This window comes from Rutilus rutilus (assembly GCF_951802725.1).
Source record: "Rutilus rutilus genome assembly, chromosome: 7".
In the NCBI taxonomy this organism is placed as follows: domain Eukaryota; kingdom Metazoa; phylum Chordata; class Actinopteri; order Cypriniformes; family Leuciscidae; genus Rutilus; species Rutilus rutilus.
Window position 1 is genome coordinate 35173107 of NC_140221.1, and position 26574 is coordinate 35199680.

General features: G+C 37.2%; 2 protein-coding genes across 4 annotated transcripts in view; both read left to right on the forward strand.

Annotated features, from left to right (window-relative positions):
* The first annotated feature begins 185 nt into the window (after positions 1-185).
* On the forward strand, positions 186-11088 carry cchcr1 (coiled-coil alpha-helical rod protein 1). The gene is made up of 19 exons (XM_084414088.1): positions 186-474; positions 1314-1563; positions 1651-1803; positions 1899-1974; positions 2112-2219; positions 2668-2762; positions 2862-2976; positions 3106-3216; positions 3329-3469; positions 4600-4710; positions 6295-6401; positions 7876-7988; positions 8062-8137; positions 8876-8997; positions 9087-9254; positions 9577-9675; positions 9780-9931; positions 10241-10370; positions 10571-11088. The coding sequence occupies exons 1-19, from the start codon at positions 411-413 to the stop codon at positions 10696-10698; spliced, it is 2319 nt and encodes a 772-aa protein (XP_084270214.1). The 5' UTR covers positions 186-410; the 3' UTR covers positions 10699-11088.
* Positions 11089-22169: 11081 nt separating this feature from the next.
* Positions 22170-26574, forward strand: part of gria3a (glutamate receptor, ionotropic, AMPA 3a) — a 39451-nt gene continuing 35046 nt past the window's right edge. For all 3 annotated transcript variants that reach the window (XR_014628054.1, XM_084415318.1, XM_084415319.1), the window contains exons 1-2: positions 22170-22545; positions 22782-22940. Coding sequence is in view for 2 of the 3 variants with exons in the window: in XM_084415318.1 (XP_084271444.1) it covers positions 22458-22545; positions 22782-22940 (247 nt within the window). In the remaining variant the exon portion in view is untranslated. The remainder of the gene's footprint in view (positions 22546-22781; positions 22941-26574) is intronic.

A 26574-nucleotide genomic window follows, 5' to 3' on the forward strand; every position in this document is an offset into this window, starting at 1 on the left:
AGTGTACTGCTCAGTGTCAGCAGATTGTCTTTTTTTGGAAATTTCAAATGCAGAAGATGAGCAAAAACAACACTGAAGGTTAATGACAATGATTCAAAGGAGTACCGATTGTATACATATATCGATTCAGATATTTTGAATTTAAGTAAAAATGGGAATATATTGCATACTAGTATATTTGATTTAGTTCTTCAAACGACACGGCAGGGGGCGCTGCTGTCGTACCTCGGCTCGCACCGACCGGAAATCTCTGCCATGACAACTGCACGCGCAGCTTTGAACTCAATGGCGGGGAGGACGCGCACTTTCTAAAATTGTGACGTGAAATATTCATCAAAACATTTCGATTTAATCATTTTAACTACTTTGTATGAGACCTCTTTTGTAAGACCGGGCTTTTAGTGGTTATTATGGATCTGTGGAAAGCAGAGAGGCTTAACGCGCCTGCGGACTTCATGAAAGCTCCTGACGGAGGTAAACAAATAAAAAATTATCCGAATTATGACCGACATAAACCATATAAACAAACCCAAATGTGCTGGTGCTCTTATATAAATATATATAAATGAATTAATATTTGTGATATTATAATTTATAGAATCAAAATAAGCATATTAGTCTTTACATCAGGGAAACTTAGTTGACATGACATGTCAGGCAGTGACAGCTGTTTTGCGTGATATGAGAAATTTCATTTAACTTAATTTTAAACAGCATTGTTTATTATCATAATTGCAATTTATATATCTCAAATTAACTCCATAGTCTACACTCTACATGGACTATTTGTACTTCTAAAAATTCATTTGTCACTCACACCGCAGGACTTTAACGCTATAATAAAGCCTTCTGTTTAACATTTGATACACACATTTCTATGGTCTCTAAAGTATCAATAAAGGTTCAATAAACTTCCATTTAAAAAAGTTTTTTTTTTTTTTCCTGACTATTATTTCCTTTTGAGGTTTTACAGGGTTAAAGTGAACTGGAAGAAAGCTAAACGGTGGTTAAAAAGAACAAACTTGGAAGATAATGAGCTGTTGTGAAGATAATCTTCATTATCTGAAGATAATGCCTGTTGTGTTGTATGCCAGGCATCTGTAATACTGTAACGTTAAATGTGAATGTGAATGTAAAGATAAAAAGACACCCAGATGCTCGGGACACATACTCAAAAGAGAGATTTAGAGGTCAAATCTTTCTTTCTTTCTTTCTTTCTTTCTTTCTTTCTTTCTTTCTTTCTTTCTTTCTTTCTTTCTTTCTTTCTTTCTGTGTTTAGTACAATAATACCAGTCTGTCTGTTTGTCTCCCAGCATCTGTCTGTAACCCTTCTCCTCTGATGACACCTGCTCAGTTTACTGGGAGTCCTGTGCCCCGACCCACAGCTTCACAGGCCACACCCACCCAAGATCTGCCACAGTCCACAGCTTTCAGAGCTCCGCCCCCTTCTAAATTCAATGGGGAGGGGCTCGCCTGGACCGAGACTGATGGAGTGGAAGCATGGCGGCCCGTCCATCATAAACACCAAGGCGAGAAAATGTTACAGCAGCGCTCTGACCACAGGTACACAAAACAACAAGCACTACCGCTGTTGAATCCAGTCTAGTGATTTTAGGGGTCTGTCTAAAAATTCATCTCTCTCTCTGTCAGGTTGCCAGAAGATGAGAGGAGCAGCTCAAAACCTCTGCAGGTGGAAAGGTTAAGAGAAGACAAGGAGATGATGATGGGCGAGATGGAGCGTCTGAAAGGAAGAGTAGAGTGTTTGAAAGAGCAGATTAGAGATCAGCAAAGCCAAATAAACAGGTACAAATGCTCAAACTGACTGACTGCATGTCTGATATTTTTACTGTGTATGTAGGCTGAAATATGTGTGTGTGTGTGTGTGTGTGTGTCTGCAGACAGTGTATGGAGCGTGATGAGTTACACAGTGAATTGAAGAGTTGCAAGTCTGAACTCAGTATGAGCCAAGACCTGGTAAATACATGGATACACTATTCCCTTATTCTCTGATTCTTCAGGACAGTTTTACGTGTATGTAACATATATGTAGAACGTGTATTTTAGGGTCAGAAAAGCTAGTTTCTGAATACATCTTTATTTTGTGTGTCTAGATTTTGACCTTAAAAAAGGAGTATAAATTAGAATGTCAACGTTTGGAGAAAGAGTTACAGGACTCAAAGCAGGAGATGGGGAGACTGCAACAAAAATTAGAGACACAGGTAAGGCATAATTGACACAATATTAGGAATATTTTGTTTCCAGTGCAATGATATTCTGATCAATTAAATGTGTCTTAAAGGAACACTACACACATTTTTTCCATCTAGCACAGTGGTTCTCCTTTTTAACTTGAAAGGCCCCTGTATTTTCAACACATTATTCAAATGGTCCCCCTCCCCTATGTAGGCTAAGATATTATCTGTATTTATGCAATAATTATGTCAAAATAGTTTGTTGAGATAAATGAATTAATCATTATACTTGGGGTGTTTATATTGGGATTTTCTTGTTTTTTTTAGTAATTTTAACTTATTAGAATTAGATTAATATATTAATATGAATTTATTTAAGATCCTGTGAACCTTTTGGAAGTTTTCCTTGGTTGAGAACCACTGCACTAGCGGTTAGGATCTAACTGATCTAACTCTCAATCTCTTTGAATATCAGAACGTGATAAATGATGCTGTACAGGAAGCAACCTCACTGAGAACCCAAATACAAGAAGTGATATCAGAGAGAGATGAGCTGAAAAATCAGCTGAGGTGAGTATATAAAAAATAAGTTGCTCATATAACTGTTTCTAAATGACAAATCATGTACAGGTCTGTTAATTAGATTTCGCATGATTTGTGTTTATGCAGTGTCCTGAAAAGCTCATGGCTGGAACAGTCTGAGTGTGTGCAGAAAATGCGTACATACATTGGCAGCAACATCACTGAAAGAAAAGAAGATGAAGAGCTTAGACGACAGATACAGGTGCACACACACACATACACATGTGCAGCCTACTGAAATGCCATCAGTACATCAGCTTGTGTAAATTGTGGTGATTGCATTATTATTTCCAGTGACTACATTAATTTTATAATGATTGTGTGTTTATAGCATTTGGAGAAGGAAAAGGAAGCTCTGTCTCTATCTGTCCAGCTACTGAATGTCAGAGTGAATGCATCCAGTGACATTCTATCCATTCAAGAGAAAGAGCTAGGCGAACATGTAAGATTACACATGCATATAGATATGCGTTTAGTGTTTGAATTGAATGACCAATGCAGTTTGATTGTTAAGAATTCATTAGTACATTTAGTGATACTTGTTATGTGTGTAGGTGCAGATGGACCCGTTGTACTCTGGCAGTAAGGCTGGGCAGATGTTGAGTGTTTGGAGGCAAAAGGTCTTCATGCTGCTTGTTAAACTGCAGACAAGGGACTTGCAACTCCACACAGAGAAATCACAACTACACAACATGGTAATATAAACAAATTCCCACACACATACATAGTGTACTATCATAGATATTCATTACATAGATAATCATTTGTTTATCATTTGATAAATGATTTGAATCATTTGATAATCATTTGTGATAATCACAAACAATGACCTCATTGTTTCTGCATTAAATTATTACATTGTTTAAATTAATAACATTTTCACTAACTGTGGTTTTGTATATGTACATTTCTGAAATACATAACTTAGACAGTTACCTCTGATAATAGACCTTATGCGCCAGAGAAACGAGGGCGCCGCCATCTTTAGAATATTGTCTTTGAACTGTATATTTCTATGGCATTGCTGTCCAGGAGTAATTAGTTGAAATTGATTTTCAAAAGTCATTCCTACCTATTAGATTATATTTTTTCCAACCATAGTGTAAGTCCATATACAGGTCACAACGTTTAACGTCAGTAAGGATTTTATTTTTAAAGAAGTAATACTTTTATTCAGCGAGGATGCATTAATTGAATCAAAAGACAGAAAATAATTTTACATTGTTACAAAAAAATTCAAATAATTATTTCAGATAAATGCTGTTGTTTTAAACTTTCTATTCATCAAAGAATCCTGAAAATGTTTAATGGTTTCGACAAATATTAAGCAGCAACTTTTTAAACAGTGGTGATAATAATAAGAAATGTTTCTTGAGCAGCAAATCAGCATATTAGAATGATTTGTGAAGGATCATGTGACACTGAAGACTGTAATGAGTACTGAAATTTCAGCTTTGCCATCACAGGAATAAATTGTATTTTAAAATATATTATAGAAATTCACAATATTACTGTTTCTACTGTATAGATGTATAAATAGGTGTAGGTGTATAAATGCAGCCTTGGTGAGTATAAGAGACTTCTTTCAAAAAAATAAAGAATTGTACCATCCCCAAGATTTTAACAGTAGTGTGTCAATTAATTGAATCAATCCAAAATAAATTCTCAATCTGTTAAATTATGGCTTATAAAATTATGATTATAAAAATCAAATCAACATCAAAAAGACAAATAGCTGACGTCATTAACACATTTTAAATAATTGTCTGTTTTATCATGTTTGAATGTGTGAATAATGAATATATGAATCTGTAAATGTGTGTAGGTATCCTCTCTACAGCAGGAAGTAGAGTGTTTGCAGTCGCAGAACAGTGTCCTTCAGCACCACCTAGAGGACAAAACAGCCCAGTTGGAGTTGCAGCATGTACAAGCGCAGGTACTCTGTCATACACATATGCACATATGTGACCCTGGACCACAAAACCAGCCACATGGGTCAATTTTTTTGAACTTAAGATCTATACATCACATGAAAGCTGAAGAAATATTCTTTCCATTGATGTATGGTTTATTAGGATTGGACAAATTTTGGCCAAGATACAACTATTTGAAAATCTGGAATCTGAGGGTGCAAAAAAATCAAACATTGAGAAAATCGCCTTTAAAGTTGTCCATTTATGTGTGCGATTGTGCTGCATCCACTCACAAAAGTAAGTATTTGATATATTTACGGTAGGAAATTTACTAAATATCTTCATGGAACATAATATTTACTTAATATCCTAATGATTTTTTACATAAAAGAAAAATCAATAATTTTAATGGATAATTCCAATGAAATAATGGATCTGTGCAGCTCTTAGGATGACAGCAGCCTAATAATATTATTTATTTATTTTTTGGTTTGATTAACATTAATGCCCATGCTTTTAAACGGATAACTTTTGTAACTTTAATTGTAAGTATTAATCTGTATTTAATTTATTCAGGGAAGACTTTCCAGTATTATTATTTTTATAATACTTTTTTATCATTTTTATACAACTTTCCCCTATTTAATTTCTTCAGTATTCAAGTATTCATACGTTTTATTTCATGCTTCGGAAAAGGGAGCATAGTGAGCATTGATGCTCCTTGGTTTTCACAATGCATTGTGGGACTTTTTTAGGCAGCGAGCATTTCAGTGCACTGGAAGGATTTTTACAATTGAGACAGCCCTTAAAATGGCCAACTCCCTGATCAGTGCCCTGAGCTGATTGAGACACTCACAATTTCATTAGAATCACTTTCAGAACGAGATTTTCTAGCTGATGAATGATAAAAACATTGACAGCCAATCAGAATCCTTCCTGCTTTAAAGCACAAGCATTTGAAGTGGCAGATGACATAACAAACAATGATATCCTCCACTGGTGTGGATGCTAATAGAGTAGTTATTGTTCTCTTTATAGTTATCGTTCTTGGTGTGAAACAGGCCTTAAAGTCTGCACTGATGCCATCTGTGTTGCTGTCATTCATATTGGGTTTCTGGACTCAATATAAACATTTTCACATTGTTACACGTGTTCTAACCAGGTATGGCGTGATAAAGGGTTTACTACATTCCAGGTCTTCCAGGTCATGTGATTGCTTTGTGTGAGAAACAGACTGAAGTTTAAGTGGTTACTCACTAAATATCTTAAGTCTAGCTCATTGATAATTCACATAATCATTTCAGCATCAGCTTTTGAACTTTCTCTCTAACCCTCATGAGCTCATCTCTTTCTGCCTTCTTATCTTTGCTTTTTAACATCTTTGCTTTGCTTGGATTGAGCTTAGGGAGATTTAAGCTTGTTCAGCATTGACTCACTGAAGATCTGCTATTTTAGCATCACGTTGTTCATCTGTGATTACTCACTGCATGCAGAGCAGCTGATCAGCTGTGTTACACGGTGACAGCACCAAAACTTTTCTTCTGTAGCGCCTACAGGCAAGTGTGTGTTTCTGAAAGCCTGTGTGCTTGCTTTTTGTGTGTGTTCAGGGAATACAGCAACAGTTGGATGGAGCTCTACAGGAAAATGCTCAGCTGAAAGAGCACAATAAGAGCACAGAGGGATCACTGAATGATATCAGTGGAACTGCACACAGGTAGCACACACAATCACACCCCTTGAGCTTTCTCTGTTTCAATAAGGGCTTCAACCTTGTCAGAATGTTTAAAATCAAAGTGTCCGTCAGAAAAAAGCTGTATTTCCAATAATGCTTTTTCTCAAATACTTGAGAGGCATCCTCCTGTTAAAACTAGACTGGTTCCATCTACTCGTGCCTCACCCTGGTTCACTCCTGAACTTTGAACGATGAAAACTGAGGGTTGCCGCCTAGAAAGACTATACAGGAAAACTGGACTCATTGTGCACTCTCTGGCTTTTAAAGAACATTTGCTCAACTACCGTACAGTCCTCAACGATGCAAGATCCTCTTATTTCTCCTCTACCATAAGGAATTCCACGTGCAGGCCCAAATCACTCTTTGCTATGGTTAACAAACTCACTAATCCACCACAACATGTTATTTCGGGCTCTGGGGTGCTTGTGAATTGCTTTTCCCAATTCTTTTCAGACAAATTGAAGTCAATCACTGAATCCATCACCAAAGACACCCCTCATACAAGTGACTCAAATGTTCATTTGATGTTATTTGATTCAGCTCACTCAACAAACTCTCTCTCTGCTTTTACTCCGACTACTCCTGCTGCCATAAGTGATCTAATTGAGAAGTCTAATTCCACATCCTGCTGGCTTGATCCTACACCTTCTGTTTTGCTTAAGAAGTGTGTCTTCGAGGTTGCACCCGTCATAACACATATGATAAACTGTAGTTTGGCTTCTGCCATTGTCCGAGCAGAATTAAAAATGGCTGCGGTGACAGGCCTTGACCATCTAAACATGGACAATTACAGGCCAATATCTAATTTAACATTCTTAAGCAAAATCCTCGAAAAGGTTGTGGCTTTGCAAGTGTGATCATATTTAGATGTTAATGGTCTTTTTGAACCTTTTCAGTCAGGATTTTGCCCATCTCATAGCACTGACACTGCTCTTTTTCGGGTGGTTAACGACATTCTTTTGTCCGTGGATTCAGGGTAAATAAACATCTTGATGCTTCTCGATCTAAGCGCTGCATTTGACACAGTCTGCCATGAAATACTGATCTCTCGGGTTTCTGATATTGGCATCACTGGTTCGCTCTTTCCTGGCTCATTTCTTACATCAGTGACAGAAAGTACTATATCACCATACAAGGGTATAGATATGCCACCGCTTCGCTTACACAGGGTGTTCCTCAAGGTTCAGTTCTTGGCCCACTATTGTTTATCGTCTATACTGTATATACCCACTTTAAAAACTATTTTTTTCCATCTTCGTAATATTGCACTTCTTTGATCTTCTCTCACTTTAGCTACTACTACTACTTCTTCTTCTTCTTCTTCTTCTAAACACCAACATGACTGTCGTGATTAGATTAAAGCTGACTGTTCCTCTGACCAAACCCCTGAAGTCCGCTCATCCATAAACATCTGCCTCTCTCTGTGTTATCTTTCTCTCTCTGTCTCTGTCATCAGGGTGATGTCAGCCATAGAGATGAAGGCAGGTCAGATGGAAGCAGTTCAGTCCAGTGTAAGTCAGCTGAACCAGAGACTCGCCTTCGCTGCCAAACGTCTGGACACAGTACATGGTAAGATTGCCATCTGTGTGTGAGCGTGTGTAAGTGCGTTTCACTTTTAATAACGTGTGTTGTTTGTCTGCAGGGCTGCTGTTGAGGAAAGAAGCTCTGTGGAGAACCAAGAAAGCTACAAGATCTCCAGAACCGGCAGTGTCAGAGAGGTAGAGAATCATGGGAGAGACATTGTTATTCAATGTCAATTTTGAGTAGTTATTTTGTTTTAAGGTGACTTCACCATTGATTGTTGGAAAAGCCAGAAAAGATCCTTAAGTTTCAGCACAGTCATAATACAGTGTGTATATATATATATTTATATAGATATAGATATAGATATATACAGTAAATATACATATTTTAAATTACCCGAAACACATCAGTTTTATGATGTTTTAGACATTTTATCCCACGATTCATAAAAATAGTCACACAATAATAGTTTTTGCATGTTGTTGTTGTCAATGATATAATAATATGATTATAATAATAATAGTTATTATTATTACCCTAACCTTCTTTTTCCAGTGTGACAGATAATCCAGAAATTATATCAGCATTCCTTTTTTTTACCTTTTCTTTATAATAATAATTATGAAAATAATACAAATTGTTGTTACTACTACTACCTTAACCTTCTATTTCCAATGTGAGAAATAAGCAAAATAACATCAGCCTTTTCTTTATATTTATCTTTTAATATTAATTGATCAGTCTGGTAAGAAAACCAGGTTTCCAAATTTTTCTAAACTAAACATGCAAGAGATTGTGTGATGACAGTATAGTATACAACTTTTTTTGAAATGTTAATCGTTGCATAATGTGTACAGCTTCGCCTGCAATTATTTTAGTAGTAAACTGTGTATAATAAGCAATACGCTAGTGTCATCATCTCTGTGTTGCAGCTTTATTAAGAGTCTCCAGGCTGAGGTGGCATTGTTGAGTGCAGACAGGGACAAACTCACACAAGAGCTCAAACGCACACCAGACCTCATCCAGGCCTCCCTGTCCGAACTACAGCAGCAGCGTATGTACACAAACCCCAGCCTAACACTGAATGTTTATAGAGTGGATTAAAGAAAGGAGCCCTAACTGTGTGTTGTATGCACATTACAGGAGAGAGAGAGCTGAGCCACCTGAGGGAAGCTCTGTCACGCAGCAGAGAGGAGTTGGAGGCATCAGAAATAATGCGAATGGAGATTCAGGGACAATGTGAAGAGCATGAGGGGACCATTGGGGAGCTCCGTGCTGAGGCCCAGAGACTACAGCAGCAGTGTGACTCAGGTGTGTGAAAAACAGTGTGTGCGAGTGGAGCAATGGTAATTTCCCCTCCCCACACGAAGCATTCTGTATTCACTCCACAAATTCCATCTTTCTTTAATTCTCATTGCTAATAGTCTGTTAACACTGTGCTTAACACACGGTGAATTCTGCTGACATCAATTGCTCGTTGCTCCAGGCAAAATCATGCAGCTCTGCTTCCACTCTCCTCACATACTCTAATTATGAATCATTTGTGCTGCTTTATATCCATGCAATATTTACAAAGTGTACAATATTTAACAGTACAGTTGCTTATTTTTTGAAGATGTGTATGTTTGTGCAGTTTTACGAAAGGTATCAGAAGCTGAGAGTGTGTGTGCAGAGAAGCTGAGGGACAAGGACGCTCATCTCAACACAGCAAGGAGAGAGCACACAAAAGCAGGTATACATATTTAGTTTGCATACAAATGTTATGTTATATATTTCTGAATAATGCTCTGAGTGTCACAGAACTGAACACACACGGTCTGTTTTATATGTGTGCAGTTGTAGCTTTGCGACAGGTTCAGAGGCAGGTGGAGAGAGAGAAAGAACAGATGAAAGAAGGAGAGAGAGAGAGAACAGAACACACACTCAAACAGATCACACATCTGCAGAAACAGCTAAAAAACAAGGACAAAGACTGCAACCTTCTCCTAGTGAGTCATATATACACACACGCACATACTCATCTATTCTCTCTAAGGGGGAATCAGCGGCAGTCCTGGCTCACTTGGTGCTCAACGCAAGTTTTATAATCAAACTTGAAGCTTTAAATGTACTATCCAAATATTTACAGCTATTTTTAGAGCAAATTTTGCTGAGAAAAAACCCCCACATGAGTAACATAAGGTGTGATATTTTGTTTTAACTTGTCAAAGATGCAAACGTCGTAATTAAATCCACTTGGTTCAAATATCTAAATGTGGGTTTTAGATCTGTTGCCTTATAGTGTTTTGTGTGTGCAGGCAGTGGTTCAGGAACAGGGTTTGATGAATGAGTATAAAAGACTGAGAAGATCAGCAATTCAGACAACCGATGCTCTGAAACAAAAACATAATCTTCAGTCTGAGTGCAGCAATCCTCCAACACCTGAACGTAAGCATACACTGACACTCACTTATGCAGTTGGTTTTTAACGCTTTTTTGCACATGGTATGTATTTATTTGTTATAATATTGTAAAATCTTTGATTATTTTATTTGTTCATTCATACATTGATTCATTCATTTATTTTGCTCTGTCTACTCAATGTTCTTTCACACTTGACTTGGTTCCTCATCCTGCTTCTCTCTCAGGTCTGCTGGGGGCACTGCAGGCTCTTAGTGCCGCAGTGATGGGCAGCTCAGAGGAAGAGGATGATGAGGAGAGTCAGGCCTTCACTGTGACACAAACACCCTCTTGTGCTGACACACATAAAGAATAGTGCTGAACACACCAATCAATCTCTCTCTCTCTTTCTCACACACACACACACACACACACACACACACACACGCACACGCTGTCTTTCCAATCCCTCTCATGGGGTCCGATGTCTGTTTTTATAATTTAATAAAAGAGTTATTTGTAAAATTAGACTTGCAGATCTTCAGTTAATCTCAGATGGCTTGCAAAAATACACATTTCTGTCAGTGCCTTTACGACAATTATTATTAGTTATTGGTTTATATTTCTGATTTGTTTGCAGTTATCCCATAGATCAGGGATATGGAAATGAGAATGAGGGAAACGAGAAGCTGCCATTGGTCAAGAAAAATAATACAGTGTGTGAGATGTCACTATAACCTCCCATCATTTCATAGAATAACTTATTTGTTATTTAGCAGGCCCTTTTTTCCAGAGCAGCTCAACAATTTAAAATAATATTTTTCTATTTTATTTTTATTTATTTATTTTTTATGTAATTTATTCCTGTGATGGAAAAGCGGTCGTTTTAGCAGCCATTACTCCAGTCTTCAGTGTCAAATGATCCTTCAGAAATGATATGCTCAAGTAACGTTTCATATTATTATTGTTAAAACAGTTAGGCAGCTTAATATTTGTGTCAAAATTGTGCTAATTTTTTTTTTCAGGATTCTTTGATGAATAAAAATAGTAATAGTCAAAGTCAACTTTATTGTCATTTTTAGCACCTTGCATGGCAATTGTTAAAAACGAAACAGTTCCTTCAGGGAACAACGGTAACACATTCATGAAGACTAAGAAAAGACAACAGTAATGTAAACAATAGATATACAAAAAGATGGACAATAAATTATACAAATAAATAAAGCAATATATATTTATTAAGTGTAGCAGCATTGAGGTACGAGTATATTTAAATAAAAAAATATCTATATTTTAATGGGGGTATGGTCACAATCTTTTGGTGGGTTGAGGGTGGTTAGGTGCACTCAGGCTTGCGGTTCAGAAGTCTGAGCGCTTGAGGAAAGAAACTGTTTTTGAGTCTGGATGTTCTGGCCTGGATGTAATCTTTTGTAACATTATAAATGTTGTTACTGTCACTTTTGATCAATTTTGTGCATCCATCCTTTTTTTTTATTAAGTGGCCCCCCCAAACTCCCAAAATGAAGTTGCTTACTGGCCCCCCAAACATTTGAGTGGTATTGTAAATATGAAGAAATGTAAGATAGAACAAAGCATAAGATTTTTTTTGCCCAATATTTTAATTGGGTTGCCCAGATTTGATACCTTAAATTTCACGTTTGAAAAACAATGCTCATACATTGAATGAAGATTAATTATAAAAGTCAACATGAAATCAAAATTGTTTTTATATATATTTTTTTTATTAATGTAATCTTTCATCAAAACATAACTTGCTCCACCTCTGACTGTCCTTTTTGGCTTGTCATTCAACCCTTCTCCTTCAGCCACCTGGCTCCATTCTGGTATGAAATGCCCATTTTTCATTGTCCTATTAATGAAATCCCCACGCCACGCCAACACTCTCTTCTCTTGTGAGTAGTTGTTTCATTATGATAGGAAAATGGGCTGTGAACGTTGTTTCATGTTGACTTTAATAGCTTTTTCTGCAGAACCTGTAAATAATGTGTGTGTGTTAAACCACTTTGTCCTTCCTGTCATACATTTCCTTGATATGTTCTTGAATGGATACACTCCTTCGCTTTTAGAGCGTAGAGTGTATCTATTAAAATTTAAACTCACCTCCAGAGAACTTTTGAGAAACGTTACTGCTTGTATTTCAGCCTGTGCTGGAGAGAGAAAGGCATCACTCACTGTCACTGACTGCTTCATACATATATGCCTAGTTTAACATGTATGTCTGTATTTTTCTGTTTTGGAGCACACTTCTCTCTCTATGGCATTCACTATCTACTGGTGATGTTTGGGATGTAGTATCCAATAATGGGCTTTAAGACGGGTTACTGAGAGGCCTTAAAAATCACAGTTTGTGACTCCATTTAAGGAGAAAGAAAGAGTGGAGTGTCTAAAAGTGACAAGTAAATATTGAAAGAAGTGAGTATGACTATTGAGTGGGTGATTTGTATGCTTTAAAGGGAAAAGCTTCTTTGATGTTACACTTTTTTTTCTTTTTTTTTTGTTTCTGAATCCAGTGCCTCTCTATTAGTCGTTTTTGGGGGGACTCCTGTATATCAGTCAGTCAGAGTTTGTCATAAGACATGGCTAATGTGTTAATGGATGTCAAATAGAGTGCTACATAATTTGATATGCCAATTGGAAGTTAGCATCACACAAAAAGCCAATAGGATTTTTCCATTGGCTTTTGGGTTATTGCTGAAATAAACTGACCAACTAACTTTTATAATTTTTACACATTTTGTTCAGCAAGATAATCTTCACACATGAACGCAACTTTTTTTTTTTTTTAAAGAAGTAAAAAGCTTAAGTCTATAAATGAACTAGTAACTACACAATGGCTCATGACTTCAGCATCACCACCACTACGCATCTGACAATGGTTTTGATCTTCAATTAAAATGTACAAGTTGCAAATTTTGAGTTCGAATAGTTTGCAAGAGCATGAGCATAAACACGAGGAAGCTGTATAAGCAAAGTAGTGAGTAGATGAGTTTTTCTGTTCTGTGTGATGATGTTTAATTTCCTAACAACCTCTATAATCCCATTTAGAAACTTTACAGCAACCGCCTTTTGAACCCTCTGGTGCTCTTCGCGTGTCAGTCAAAAATGACAGAATTTTTTTTTTTTTTTTTTTAACAGGATTTTATGGTACTAAATTATATTTACGCTGCATTTACAATCCATTTATTCACTTTTTGAGCTTTGAACTCTTTTTTTTTTTTTTTTTACTTAATCTGTCGTAAATCACAGACTTAAGTTTGATCTCTTTTCAAAGATGACACTTGGCAGATTATTGCTGAAGTGAAAAAAGTTTAAAAAAGTGAAGTTACAGAATTTTACGTTTACTGTTATGAAAACTGCACAAAAATACTATTTTCAATTTTTATATGAAATATATATTTTCAAAAACACGTTTTATTCTAAAACTGCAAGAAAATCAAAGCCATAAATCTAAACAAGTTGTGTTCCAAATTTGAGCTTGATACCTCAAAAAATTAGCTTTCAGTAAGATTTTGTTTAGCCGCAGGACCAAAAACTTTCACTAGATGAAATTCGTCTCCCATTCATTTTCAATGCGGCCATTTTTTGTGTGTGTGTGTGTGTTCATATAGCGAGTGCCAAAACCTTTACCATGTTTCGTACCATTCCGTACCATACAAAAAGTACAAATTTTCATTTATGACCCAAGAGCACCAGAGGGTTGACGCATAACTAGAAAAATAATAATAAAGTGGGATATTAGTGATGTATTTTATTCCAAAGAATAAAACACGAAACTATCTTGAGCTTGTGTTAACCACAGGCCCTATTTCAGCCATTTAATCAAAAACCCATTAGTTTTAGGACTCATTCCTGCAGCACTCTAGGGAGACTGAGATACCTATTTCTGTCCAGATGGTTTAGTTACACCGTACCAGGAGGGACAAACCGGGTCATTCTAACCAGCCAAACCGTGACCTCTTGGTTGCATCACTTCTCTTCCATTCGTGACGTTACTGAGTCTTTGTCTTATGCTCAAACTTTTCATTTTCCCTCAAGACACGTACTCTACATTTCCCTCAATGAAAAGTGACGTTGCTCATGTAACCATTTTGCAGAACTGCAGCTGGCCTGTGTGCTTGTCCTAAAGCACAAACAGCTGCCATACAAGATTTGAATATATGGATATGTACTGAACGCATGGAAGTGTGTGCAGCAGTAATAGGTGGTATGACCCGCTGCAGCCGTATCAGAACCTCAATGAAGGGAGATTTGTGACCCACACTGAGCGGTTCATGGACGTCATGCGTGACTGTAAATAACTTATCGGTAATGTCACAAGGTCTTTGTGTGATCGCTATAGATCCCAGCCATGAAAACCGTCCATAACGTTATATCTGAGTCTGACCTCGACTACAGAAACCATGGGGCATAATTCAGCTTGACAAACACATACACACGCGCACACTCTTTCTTCCACACACACTTTTTGCTCTTTCGGTGGGCGCGTTGCAGTTGGGGTTCAGGCCTCTAGCAGATGGACAGTGAAAGCTGCTGACAGGGCATATTTGCGTGAGCAACACAAGGACAGGGAGAACGGTTTCCTAAGGGAACTTAGAGGACGGACACACAGATGAATGTGCAGGAATGATAGAGCCCCAAGGGGGTTAAGAGGGGGAACTTAATGATGGATGAGGCTTTTACTTCCTCTGATATCTTAGAACCCCTAATGCTTCCTGTGAGTGTGTCTGCATTACAGGGAGACTTTGTGCGGTTGCACTTTTGCCGCAAAGCATAGTTTGATCTCCTGCTCTCTATGATGTCATCAGTGCAATCGTCACGGCAACGGGTGTTTCGCAGCATCATCAAATGCCCTCTAAGCCACGCCCCCGGCTGCTTTACTCATCAGTCGCATTTAAATTCAAGCTTTAGAGGAAACCGTAGTAGCAGGTAGACGGATGACTTCCAGGGTTGTGTGATGAAGTTTGAATGACCCTTGTGGATACGGGCTCTTGAGAAAACTGATGAAGGCAGTGCTTGTGCCTGAGGAAACAGCTAATTATAAACCCCCAGAATTTGATTGGTGGTATTAACTTGAAGCAGCTCCTAGCTAAATGTTTTCATGAACCAAATCATGTAGAATCTTGATTTGAACATCACAGGCACTGTCTGCGGGCTATTCATTAACATATTAGCATGGAATTTACAGCCTGTTTGCATCGGCAGTACAATTTGAACATCATAAATAAACCTCCCCTGTGATAACTCTTTCTCTGCAGCAGTGAGCTCTGGTTCTCATCTAGCCGTGTTTGATTTCACAGAGTGCTTTAAGTTATTGACTAGAAGCAGTGTAAAAGCACTTATTGCTGAATCTAAATTAGTGATTTAATCTGAATTAATGAGATTCCAAGCATACCCTTGTGAAAAAGAAGTGTGCTTGAAGGGATGGTTCACCCAAAAATGAAATTTCTGTCATTAATTACCCTCATGTCGTTCCAAACCCGTAAGACCTTCGTTCATCTTCGGAACACAAATTAATATATTTTGATGAAATCCGAGGTTTCTGAACCAGCTATAGGCAGCAACGTCATTGCGACTTTCAAAGTCCAGAAAGGTAGTCAAGACATTGTTAAGATAGTCCATGTGTGCAAAAAAACAAAACAAAAATAACGACTTTATACAACACTTTCTTCTCTTCCGTGTCAGTCTCCTACGCTGATCACGTAGTAAACACAGTGCAGCGTTTCCAGGTTCTTCGTCAGAACACCGGCTCACCATTGTTCGATGCTGTTTACTTGAGCACCACGACGCACGCGCACACACGACTATTTTATCGATGTCTTTACTACCTTTCTGGGCCTTGAAAGTTGCAATGACGTTGCAGTCTATGGCTGGTTCAGAAAGCTCTCGGATTTCACCAAAAATATCTTAATTTGTGTTCCGAAGATGAACGAAGGTCTTACGAGTTTGGGACAACATGAGGGGGAGGAATTAATGTCAGAAATGTCATTTTTGGGTGATCTAACCATTTACTGAATGTGCACTTGAAAGAAAATATCTTAAAAGTATATTTTTTAAAACTGTACTTGAAGATAAATGAAGATAATCAAGTACATTTTTAAAAAGAGCACTTTGTAATAATGTCAAATGAAAAGCATTACATTTTAATTCATTGTTTAATAATATTTTCTGTGTTTAAAAGACGTACACTTATTTTGATGATGACTAGCATTCTAAAGCACATGTAAAGTACTTGATTATAAATTTAAGTAGTGTTATTCGATGTTAATATATTTTAAATGTACTAAATTGGAACTTTATTAAAAATGTGTAATTACAAATATATTTAAATGCATGACAATTTTAGTAGAAATGGCATTATACTGTATTTTAGATTACCGTAAATAATTGTCAGTACATTAGAACCATATTTCAAAGACAGTATGCAAAGTGGATATGCAAATTTAAGCTACAACACATTTTAATTTAATTGCAGTAAAAAAAGCGCTAAGTATGTGCTGATGTATATTCTTTTAAAGTATAAATACTCCTTTCAATTAAAAGTATAATAAAGTATTTTTTCACAATGTAGTCTAGTAAACTTTTTTTGCAATAACTTGGAATACAGTATTGCATATATGATTTTAAGAAATATTTGAGTTTGAACAGTGATCATTTAATAATAATTAATGCAATATATAAAAAAATAAATATAAATCTGTTTCTCTCTCTCTGCTGTGATTCTGTTTAAGAAGTCAAGCCAACTCTATGATGGTGTGTGTAAGAGACTGCAGAGACAAGTTAGGGGTGTGTGTGTGTGTGTGTGTGTGTGTGTGTGTGTGTGTGTGTGTGTGTGTGTGTGTGTGTGTGTGTGTGTTTGTGAGTGTGCTCAGGGCGAATATCTATGCTTCAGTGGGTCGGCACTGAAGAATCTCTGCCTGGAAAAAATGCGGAGAATAAATGATGGAGAAGAAATGGGGGGAAAAAAAGAAAGAGTGATGGCTGCTGAGGCTGTTACTGTGTGTGCGGGTTTGTGCGCGTGTGTGCTTAGTCAACCATGAGTTCCTATTACAGAATGTCCAGTGTAAGTGAGCGGTATACGAAGACATGCACACATATAACTGATACACAGATAAATTACAGCTTGACCTCTGTGGTGTGTGTATTCAGTCCAGGTGGCTCATGGTCATTGCGTTGTGTTAAATACTAAATACTCCTCATCACTTCAGCCCGTGTGTCATTAGTTATTCTCTTCCAGTTTCTGACAGGTCAGCATCACCTCAGACCTGTAAAAATAAAATAAAATAAATATATATACATATATATTCTTACAAAAATAGTGTTTTTTTTTTTGTTTTTTTTGGCATCATCCCATTTCTTAAAAAAAAAGATTAGCAGAATTGTAAGCAGTGTTCGTGAGAGGTTGTGAGATGAATTTTCCAGTCAGCAGTTGTGGACAATGCTCTGATTACTGATTAAGTCAATAAGTCAATTTCGCTTGCTAGCTGTTATTGACATTACATTATTATACAAATCAGCTGTCAGAGCTGTGGTCACTAAGACTTTAAGTATAGATTTGGGTGCTTTTTTTTAAACCTAATTTTTAAAAGGCAGATTTTTAAATATTTTATAGAAATATAAGTTTCTTTACACATATTTAAGCAGCATCAGATTCACAATCATGCATTTTAGCTAATACAACAGCATGATTGATAGTGTGATATTTATACTGAGTTACTATAGAGAAACAAGTTGGCTATATTACTAGAGCAAGAGAAAGTTTATGGACTAAATTGGTTGTTCTTTGATGCAGACTTACAAGACTTTCTTAATAAAGTGACATAAAAAGTAACAGTTTCAAATTTGGAGCAGTTCTGTGGTTAAATCTTAGATAGCCCATATAATTGTGCAGTCTGTACACTTGGGTTAGCATCATTCCATTTCGTTCGGATCAGTTGTCTTTAGACCTTTAGACCTGGATGGCTGTCTTCGTCGTTTCGCTGTGATTTCTTTCTTTGCTAACGTAAAATGTCTCACTCTTAAAAGCATGGTCAAACTCAAGAAAGTGCATTTTTAAGTGTTTCAAATGATAGTTTTGATGAAAATTAACCATGCTTTGGTCAGCTGCAAAATGACTTTTTTCATTCTGAGGAGCATTTTATTGGACAAAGGTTTGGCTATGCCTCTGAGAGCTACCTGAGTCATCAATATTAACAATGTTAATTTTGTCAGCTTTTCATGGTACACTAGCATATAGATGGAATAAAAACTTACAGACATGGACTGAAAGCCACAAAAGTCCAATTTTGACTTCATTTGATCTTTAAGTGACAGTTTGGGGCCAAGTGCCTTCTCAGAAAATGAACTGGATAAAAGCTGTTTACTGCTGAAAACTCCCATTTCTCTTAAAATCCCCACAGGAGCTTTTGTAGCCGATTGGTCCAATTAGAATTTGACAAGATGAGCTTCTGTCGTACCAGGCATAATGGTCACATTCAAACACTTGCTGAAATTTGATTATGTAATTTGATGCTTATTTATTTATTATTTTCAGCCTGTCCATCACAGAACTGTGTGTCTTTTAGCACTGTATTGACTAAACTCCTAATCTGCACTGACACTTCTCTAAGAAATGCCTCATTCTCACTTGTTTGTCCATTTCTTTCTTCAGTGTGAAAATGGAGTGATTGCTGCAAAACCGCTGTTCTTGTGTCTCACTGGATGACTGCCCACCAGCTGATGCCACTGGCCACATTAGATATCGCATCACTTCCTGCACATTTATTATGGTGAGATCACTGTGACAGCTGTGCAGAGCACTAAATGCACACATACATAGACACATTTTTTATTTAAGAACACTTAAATACATTTAATTGTTTAATTCGTTTGCAACTAGCATAATTGAACAGGTACACTTTCAAACAGAAATAAATAAATAAACAAACACAATATACCAAGAACAGCTTCTGCATACAATCTTACTACGCACATATTCTTATTTATATTTTTGTAACACTTTAAAATACATATACAGTAATAAAGTACTAATAAATCATTTGCAAAGTTATTTTCTAGTTAATATATTGTAGTCTCTACATTGTTCATATATTAATAGGCTATATATTCATTGCCACTGTAATTGACTTAATTATTATTGTTTAAATAGCTCATATGTAAAGAATTAGATAATGTTTTTGATGTTTTTTTTTAACCGTAAATAGTTCTCACTTTAGATTAGTTCACAGAAAATGGAAAAATGTCATTGAAGTGCTTTAAACCAATCTTTATTGGACCTTAACTGCATTAGTATTAAGTGTTCCTTTAAAAAAAATTATTCAGACACCAAATATCATTTTGGATATCTTTTTAGTAGTGGGTGTAGGACACTGTAGTTCATTTATGTGAGTGAGGATAGCAGAAAAAAGTAAACTGTGACATATTATACCCTAATATTCTTCATACAGTGGACTACCATGCAGTAAAATGTATAAAAATTGGGACCAAAAATTATTCAGATAATTTGACCTGACCATGTTTTGCTTTAGTGTTTTTTTCTTTTCTTTAATTGCTAATGCACCTTTTTACACCACAAACTGAACAAAATTAAGCATTGCTTGGTAATTGGTTGACATAAATTGGTATTATCTAATTGTGCACTTAAATTTAAGCTCTGACAGCTATTCAACCTAATTCATTTGTAAGACAGTCTAACAGAAGGATGTCCAAAACCAGTGAAATATCAGCGGATTATGATCTTGTCATATTTTATTAGCATTTTCTAAACTATATATATTGTATATATAAAACATAAAAACCATTATGCCTATGGAGAGTAATATGTTCATGTGTATGTGTGTGTAATATATTTGTCAACATTTTAAGGAACACTGAATATGAATGCATGTAATGAGAGCTCACAGGTATTTGAATGTTACCTGCAGTGAAATTAATTTTGTTCACAGCTCTCAATCATTATGCAGAATGAATGAACTTTCCACTTGCCTGAATATAGGACAGATAATTCCCCAGAGCTTCTGGTGTGTGTGTGTGTGTGTGTGTGTGTGTGTGTGTGTGTGTGTGTGTGTCAGTGCTTATGCATATGCATTAATTAGTAAGTTCCTTTAATCAATCTCTTGAGCTTGCAGCAGTATTATATTACTATCAGTGAGATACCATTATAGATTATAGTTTTTGGGGGGGATCCTGGAACAGAGACATTGTTACTGTAGTGCTAATGCATCAGTGATAATTATTATCAAGAACAAATTAATCTATAGAATATTTTGGTATTTCAAGGTTAAGTAACATGTTTTTTGTTTTAAGGACTCATAGATTAGTTTGTGTTGTATGTCCAGTATTTTGCATAGCTTGCGAGGGAACCCTATTGTTTATCTCATGCCTTCCCCCCCCAGTATATCTTTTATGCTTTTCTCTGTCGTGGGAGTACAGGGGACTCAAAAGACATCAGATCAGCTGTGTTCCATCTGTGCTGCTGTTTCAGAGTGAAAAAGCCAGCTGTAGACAACATCACTGTTTCTGTGGCAATAATTTATTGCGGGCGAGTTGCATGCTAATCTGAATTCAAATGCGACCAGTTCAGTGTGCAATACATTTCATTAGTGACACCTGTAAGAAACTGGTGCAAGATTGGTCATTTTGGGCAGTTCATTCTCTTTATAGTCACTATGTGTGACTATTTGTATATATACTATTTGTATATACTTGTCCAGCCATCTGCACATCAAGTTGCAAGTCAAAATTTACCCAAAAGACAAGATGGTTGACTCACATCAGCACACACATGGTTCACATATAAGTGTGTTTTGAATGTGAGTGAGAGAGATGATTGTGAGAGTGTGTATGTGTGTCTGCATTCAACAAGAGAGTCAGTCTGATAAATCTGGCACCGCATACACAGACATGGCTTGTATGGTCAGTTTACACACACTCACTCACATAGGAAATAAGGAGCTGAGGAAATCTGGGTCGCTGTTAGTCAGCCGTATCCAGCTCAGTGTTGTGAGCTTTCAGTTTTGGGTGATGCCAAGGCTGAAAACGTGGAAGCATATCACAATTACAGGCACCTGCAGATAGATTTTCTCTTAGCAGAGCATGTTTCAAGAATAAAGAACATATAATGGCATAAACACATTGAAACATCAATATTGATGAACATGTTTTCTTTATATGAGTCAGTCAGTTCTTAGAAGCATAAAGGAAGGACAGCTTGTGTTATCTGAAGCACTCCAGAGACAGACTTCACACAAAGTCAACAGCAGTGATCAAACAGATCAGAGGATTAAAATAGAAAAAATGTTCTCCTTAATATATGGACAAGACAAAATAGATAAACACGTATGTGGAAAATAATAGAATCATAATAGCATAATAATCACGAAACTGCAAGAACCTCAGTAGGTGTAAATTCGGAAGAAAAAAAATGGATTGTTTACACATGCAGTGCAGTGTGTTTGGTAAAGACCTCAAGTTAACAGCTTGCAGAGATAACCTTTATTCGACATAAAATATTAATATTCTGTTAAAAAATTCAGGCAGAAGCACCTTACACTCATTTATCGACACCTCTTGCTTTTCGACAGATTCGTACTTTAACACTATACGACTAGCATGCCGGTGTGGGATAGTAATGGTCCGGACCTGTGGGCTGCTGTACGTGAACTTTACATTTTTCAGCTCGCGCGCGGTAAAACGTTTGGTCCGAGCGCACAAATGGAGAAGGGATTTGTGGCTGAATATAGGAGGTTTAAACGACGTCTTTGAAGTGGACGGTTCCCAGGGTCGCGTGCCGATTTTTCTGAGCTGTATGCGGACTGCGCACGCGGGTCCGCAGTGGCGGGTTGCGCGCGTGCGTTTGCGCGTACGCGGGTGCTGCTGTTGTAATTTCACGTCACATCAAGTTTGATCAGCGGTCCGATTGGATGATCTACAGCGCTGTCCTGAATTGAGGAGCTCTTGTGCTTGTTTGCTCGTATTCGGCTCTCGTCCTGTAGCCCGAATGCACCTATCCGGCATCGCGTGAGGGAGTCGGTGCACATCTGGAGGATTTTGTTGTCGCCCTCGCGCCCGGTCTGGATGTTGCGCGCGAGCTGAAGAATTCTAGAGGTCGGAGACAAAATGCGGCGCCGAGCGCACGCGAGCGTCCTGCTCCTGCCGTGGCTTGTGCTGCAAACACAGGCAGGCTTTCCAAACCAGATCAATATCGGTAAGTGATATGGTTATTTATTGCTCAAAACATAAAACATTTCCCCTTGTACACGTGCTGATCCTCATCTACCTGCTGCATCACCATCACCCACATATTCTTAATTCGAGAAGTTTGCACCTCTAGCGCCAAACAGAGTGTGAATTATATGAATGGCACTACTACTATCCCTCACTCGAACAAGTGTAAATTCAGGTAGATGTTCTTAACTCATCTGATTCTGATCTCACATACAGGTGGTCTCTTCATGCGCTCCACGGTTCAGGAACACAGCGCGTTCCGCTTCGCCGTTCAGCTCTACAACACCAATCAGAACGTCACTGAGAAACCCTTTCACCTGAATTATAACGTGGACAATCTGGAGTCGTCCAATAGCTTCTCAGTCACGCACGCGTGTGAGTCTATGCTCTTTTTTTCCTACATGCAATTCTGCACCTGTTCTCCTTTAAATGTTCATAACATACACTTCATTTCATATATATATATATATATATATATATATATATATATATATATATATCATCATAGACATTATAGGAAGACTTAGAAAAGACTTGTTCTTGCGCTCTTTGAGAATAAAAGCTCCTAATTCTCACCAAAGATGTAGGCTTGGTTTGCAAGGACATATTGTGAGGAGGCAGGAGACAACCCTCAGATTCTAATTTCTAAAACAAACAGAAACAATTCGAGCAATGAGTCACAGGACCTTGATCATTTTCACAATGTAGGTGTTGAGAAAATTCAATTGCGTGGATGTCTCATAGTACATGCATGTTTCCATAATTTCTCAGCCCACACCATATAAATAAGACTGTTGATCTGTCCTGTTTCTGATATCTGATAGCATGTCACTGAATCCTATACCGTTTTACCTGTTGTTACAAACTTTGAAGTTCATTGCATGCATTAAGTATGCATTCTTTTTCTTCTTCTTCTTTCTAGTCTAGCTAGGGGACTAGACGTCAAAAAGCGTCAGCGTTCGTTATGAAGCGCTGCCCCCACACAACTGCTAAAGACACATGCTCCATTTTTCTCATTTAAACATTTTCTCCAGTGAATTCATAAAATAAAACACAACCATATATAAACTGTCATATTTAGTCCTTAAACACAGAGAAAATGTTCAAGTGAGAAAAATGGAGCATGTGTAGTGAAAATGTATCATTTTGTTGGAGGTGACAAAAAGCTAATGTTTTAATTTCCAATAATGAAGTTATTTATTTGTAGTTATTATTATTTTGATATCAAGAAAAAGAAAATAAAGCGAGTGAAAAAGAAGAAAAAATAAGACGGATAGTGTGAGAAGTTGGCAAAGAAGAGGAATGGAGAGAATAAAATGTGAAAAACTCTTCTGTGGCACAAGCCTCAGGTCTTTATAATGGAGAGATAAAGAAAAAGGGAGAAGGACTGCGAGAGAAAGAGCGATGATGATGAGTGCAGGCTGACATTTGCACACGTGCCCAAACCAGTGCAAGGGTTAGTGCCCTGCAGTGTGCGTGTGTGTGTGCGTGTGTGAGAGTGAGAGAGCTTTACCATCATTATAAAATGCCTGTTTACAGCTGCTGTCATTACCATTTTGTGTCTCTGACTGGCCTGGCTGCTCATCTGAGCGTGTCTATGTGAGAGACAGTGTTTGTGAGCTTTTGGTTTCCTCTCTTATGGTGTTATTGCTGCAGTCATTGATCTTTCTTCACTGCATTAACACACACACACACACACACTGCTCCAGGCATCAGGTTGGCCCATTGGACAAAAAAATGGCCGGGCTTTTAAAAACATAAATAAAAACATCTTCCAAGGTGAGACATATGCACATACCTCTCATACTCTGAAGGTGATTTTAAAGTTTAATGAATAAACTGTGGAGATGCTCTTAAAGCTTAAAGCACATATCCAGGAATAACGTGACAGCAACGACAAAGTGCTTTAACAGTGATGCAAGAATGGTTCATAAATAGAGACAGACACTTATTTTTCTCTCTGGGGTGGTGTTTGAATCAGAGCACACAAACTTTTGTATGCAGTGCTTTTATTAGTCAGGTGAGCCGGTTTTAGCTCAGACCAGTCGCTCAGTGTTGTGAGTGCGATTTGTGCGTCAAACGGATCCTGCGTGAAAAGGTTTTGACAGCATACGTATGCAGTGACCCTGCTGTTTTAATTGAGGCAATCTGTGTAGTGAAGAGAAAACGGTAGGGGTCAGAGGGTTTGTAAACATGTTATTTTTCACTCTCTCTCTCCCTCCCTTTCTACTTTCCGTCTTCTCATCATTTTTTTCCTTATTGCTCCCTGAAGCGTTCGAGAGACAGATGAAAAGAAGGGCAGAAAGGTAGTAAGCAGATGTAACCTGCTTGCTCAGAAAAACAAATGAAGGAGAGAGAGACATGTAATCATTACCTTGCCTCTGTATAATTTCTGCACCACTAGTGTCACCAAAGAGAATTGCAAAAATAACAACGGCATGAAATTGAAATCCACCCTATCTATTTTCTAAATGCATGTTATTAATTTTACTGAATGAAATGCATTTCATAAAAAAAAATAAAAAACTTTTTTTTAATTTTTTATCAAAATGGCTTGATCTTCTGGTGCAGTGTCACACCTTCTCTCTGGTCAGATTTCTAGTGTCTGACTTCTATAAAATAATTTTGTCCTCATAAACTGCCCACTTTCTTACAATCAGTTTTGTTTTTCCTTTCGGTTAATCCGTTTCGCTAATATGTAGCACATCACAATACGTAAGAAAATATTTAGGGTGCTCTGATTGATCTGCGACCAATCGCTATCGGCCGATAATCGCAAGCCTCTCAATTTGCCGATCTCGTTAACTGATCTCATGCTGACTCGCTCCTGCCGTCAGAGGTATGGCATGACATGCAGTGGCACCGTCTCAATTTCTGTATATATATATATATATATATATATTAGGGGTGTAACGATTCGTTTTAACAACGATTCGATTCGATTCGCGATTCATGGTTGTCGATACGATTCAAGGACGATATTGGTTCATTTAGAACGATACGATCCGAAACGATTCAGTGACTAGAAATCGATTCAGTGACTTTTTAGCCAAAAATTCTTGTAAGGGAATCAGGTATCAATTAATTATGGATATAAACAAACAAGTAAACAACAATTAATGTCAAATGCATTCACATTTTATTTTAATAAGTAGGACTGAACGATTATGACAAAAATGATAATTGTCGATTATTCCCTTGAAATTGTAATTGTGATTATTAATTACGATTATCACAACATTGAATGATGTTTTGAATAGTTTGGCCATGGGACCCACATTTCCCCAAGGTCATCAAGCCGCGACCCACCTTTTTAGGAATTATATAAGCCTATTATAATAAATTTGTTTACACAAAAATTGTTGACACACAAGTTCTGTCTCCCTTTACTTAACATAAAAAAATAAAAAATTGTAAGAATATGACAAATACTGATAAACAGTAGGCACTGCGAGGTTAAGCTATTAAATAGCAGTCCCAAACTAGTTTTTGTTAATACAATCTTGGTATGAGCCACCACAGTCATATAAAAATATACTAAATAACCAGTAAGTGGCATTTTGTTATAGAAACAAACAACAATTAGGCTACCATGGTGATACACAATACTTAGAAGAACTGGTAAATAAACATGGAAACTGCTCCTGATAAATAGCAACACACATGACGTACCAATAACGTAATTTATTGGTATTTTACTTTTATTTCTTAACTTACTAATTTACGACGTTGCATTCTCGTATGTCTTTTGCACTTTAGTGAAGTGATACAGCGCGCTCCGGCGCATTTGCGCGTACAATTAAAGAGTGCACGCTACGAGCACAGTATAGTGGCTGAGAGGACAGGAAAGTCCGTTTTTCTGAGGTGAGAGACTTTGCGCTGCTTGACTGTTGTCGCGCTGCTGGTGCTGGCACGTCACGCATGGCGACGACGTCACAGATAGGCAGACTGAATCGAGTAACGTTTAACGCCTTTATCATTAAAAGTGCAAAGAAAAAACATCCATATA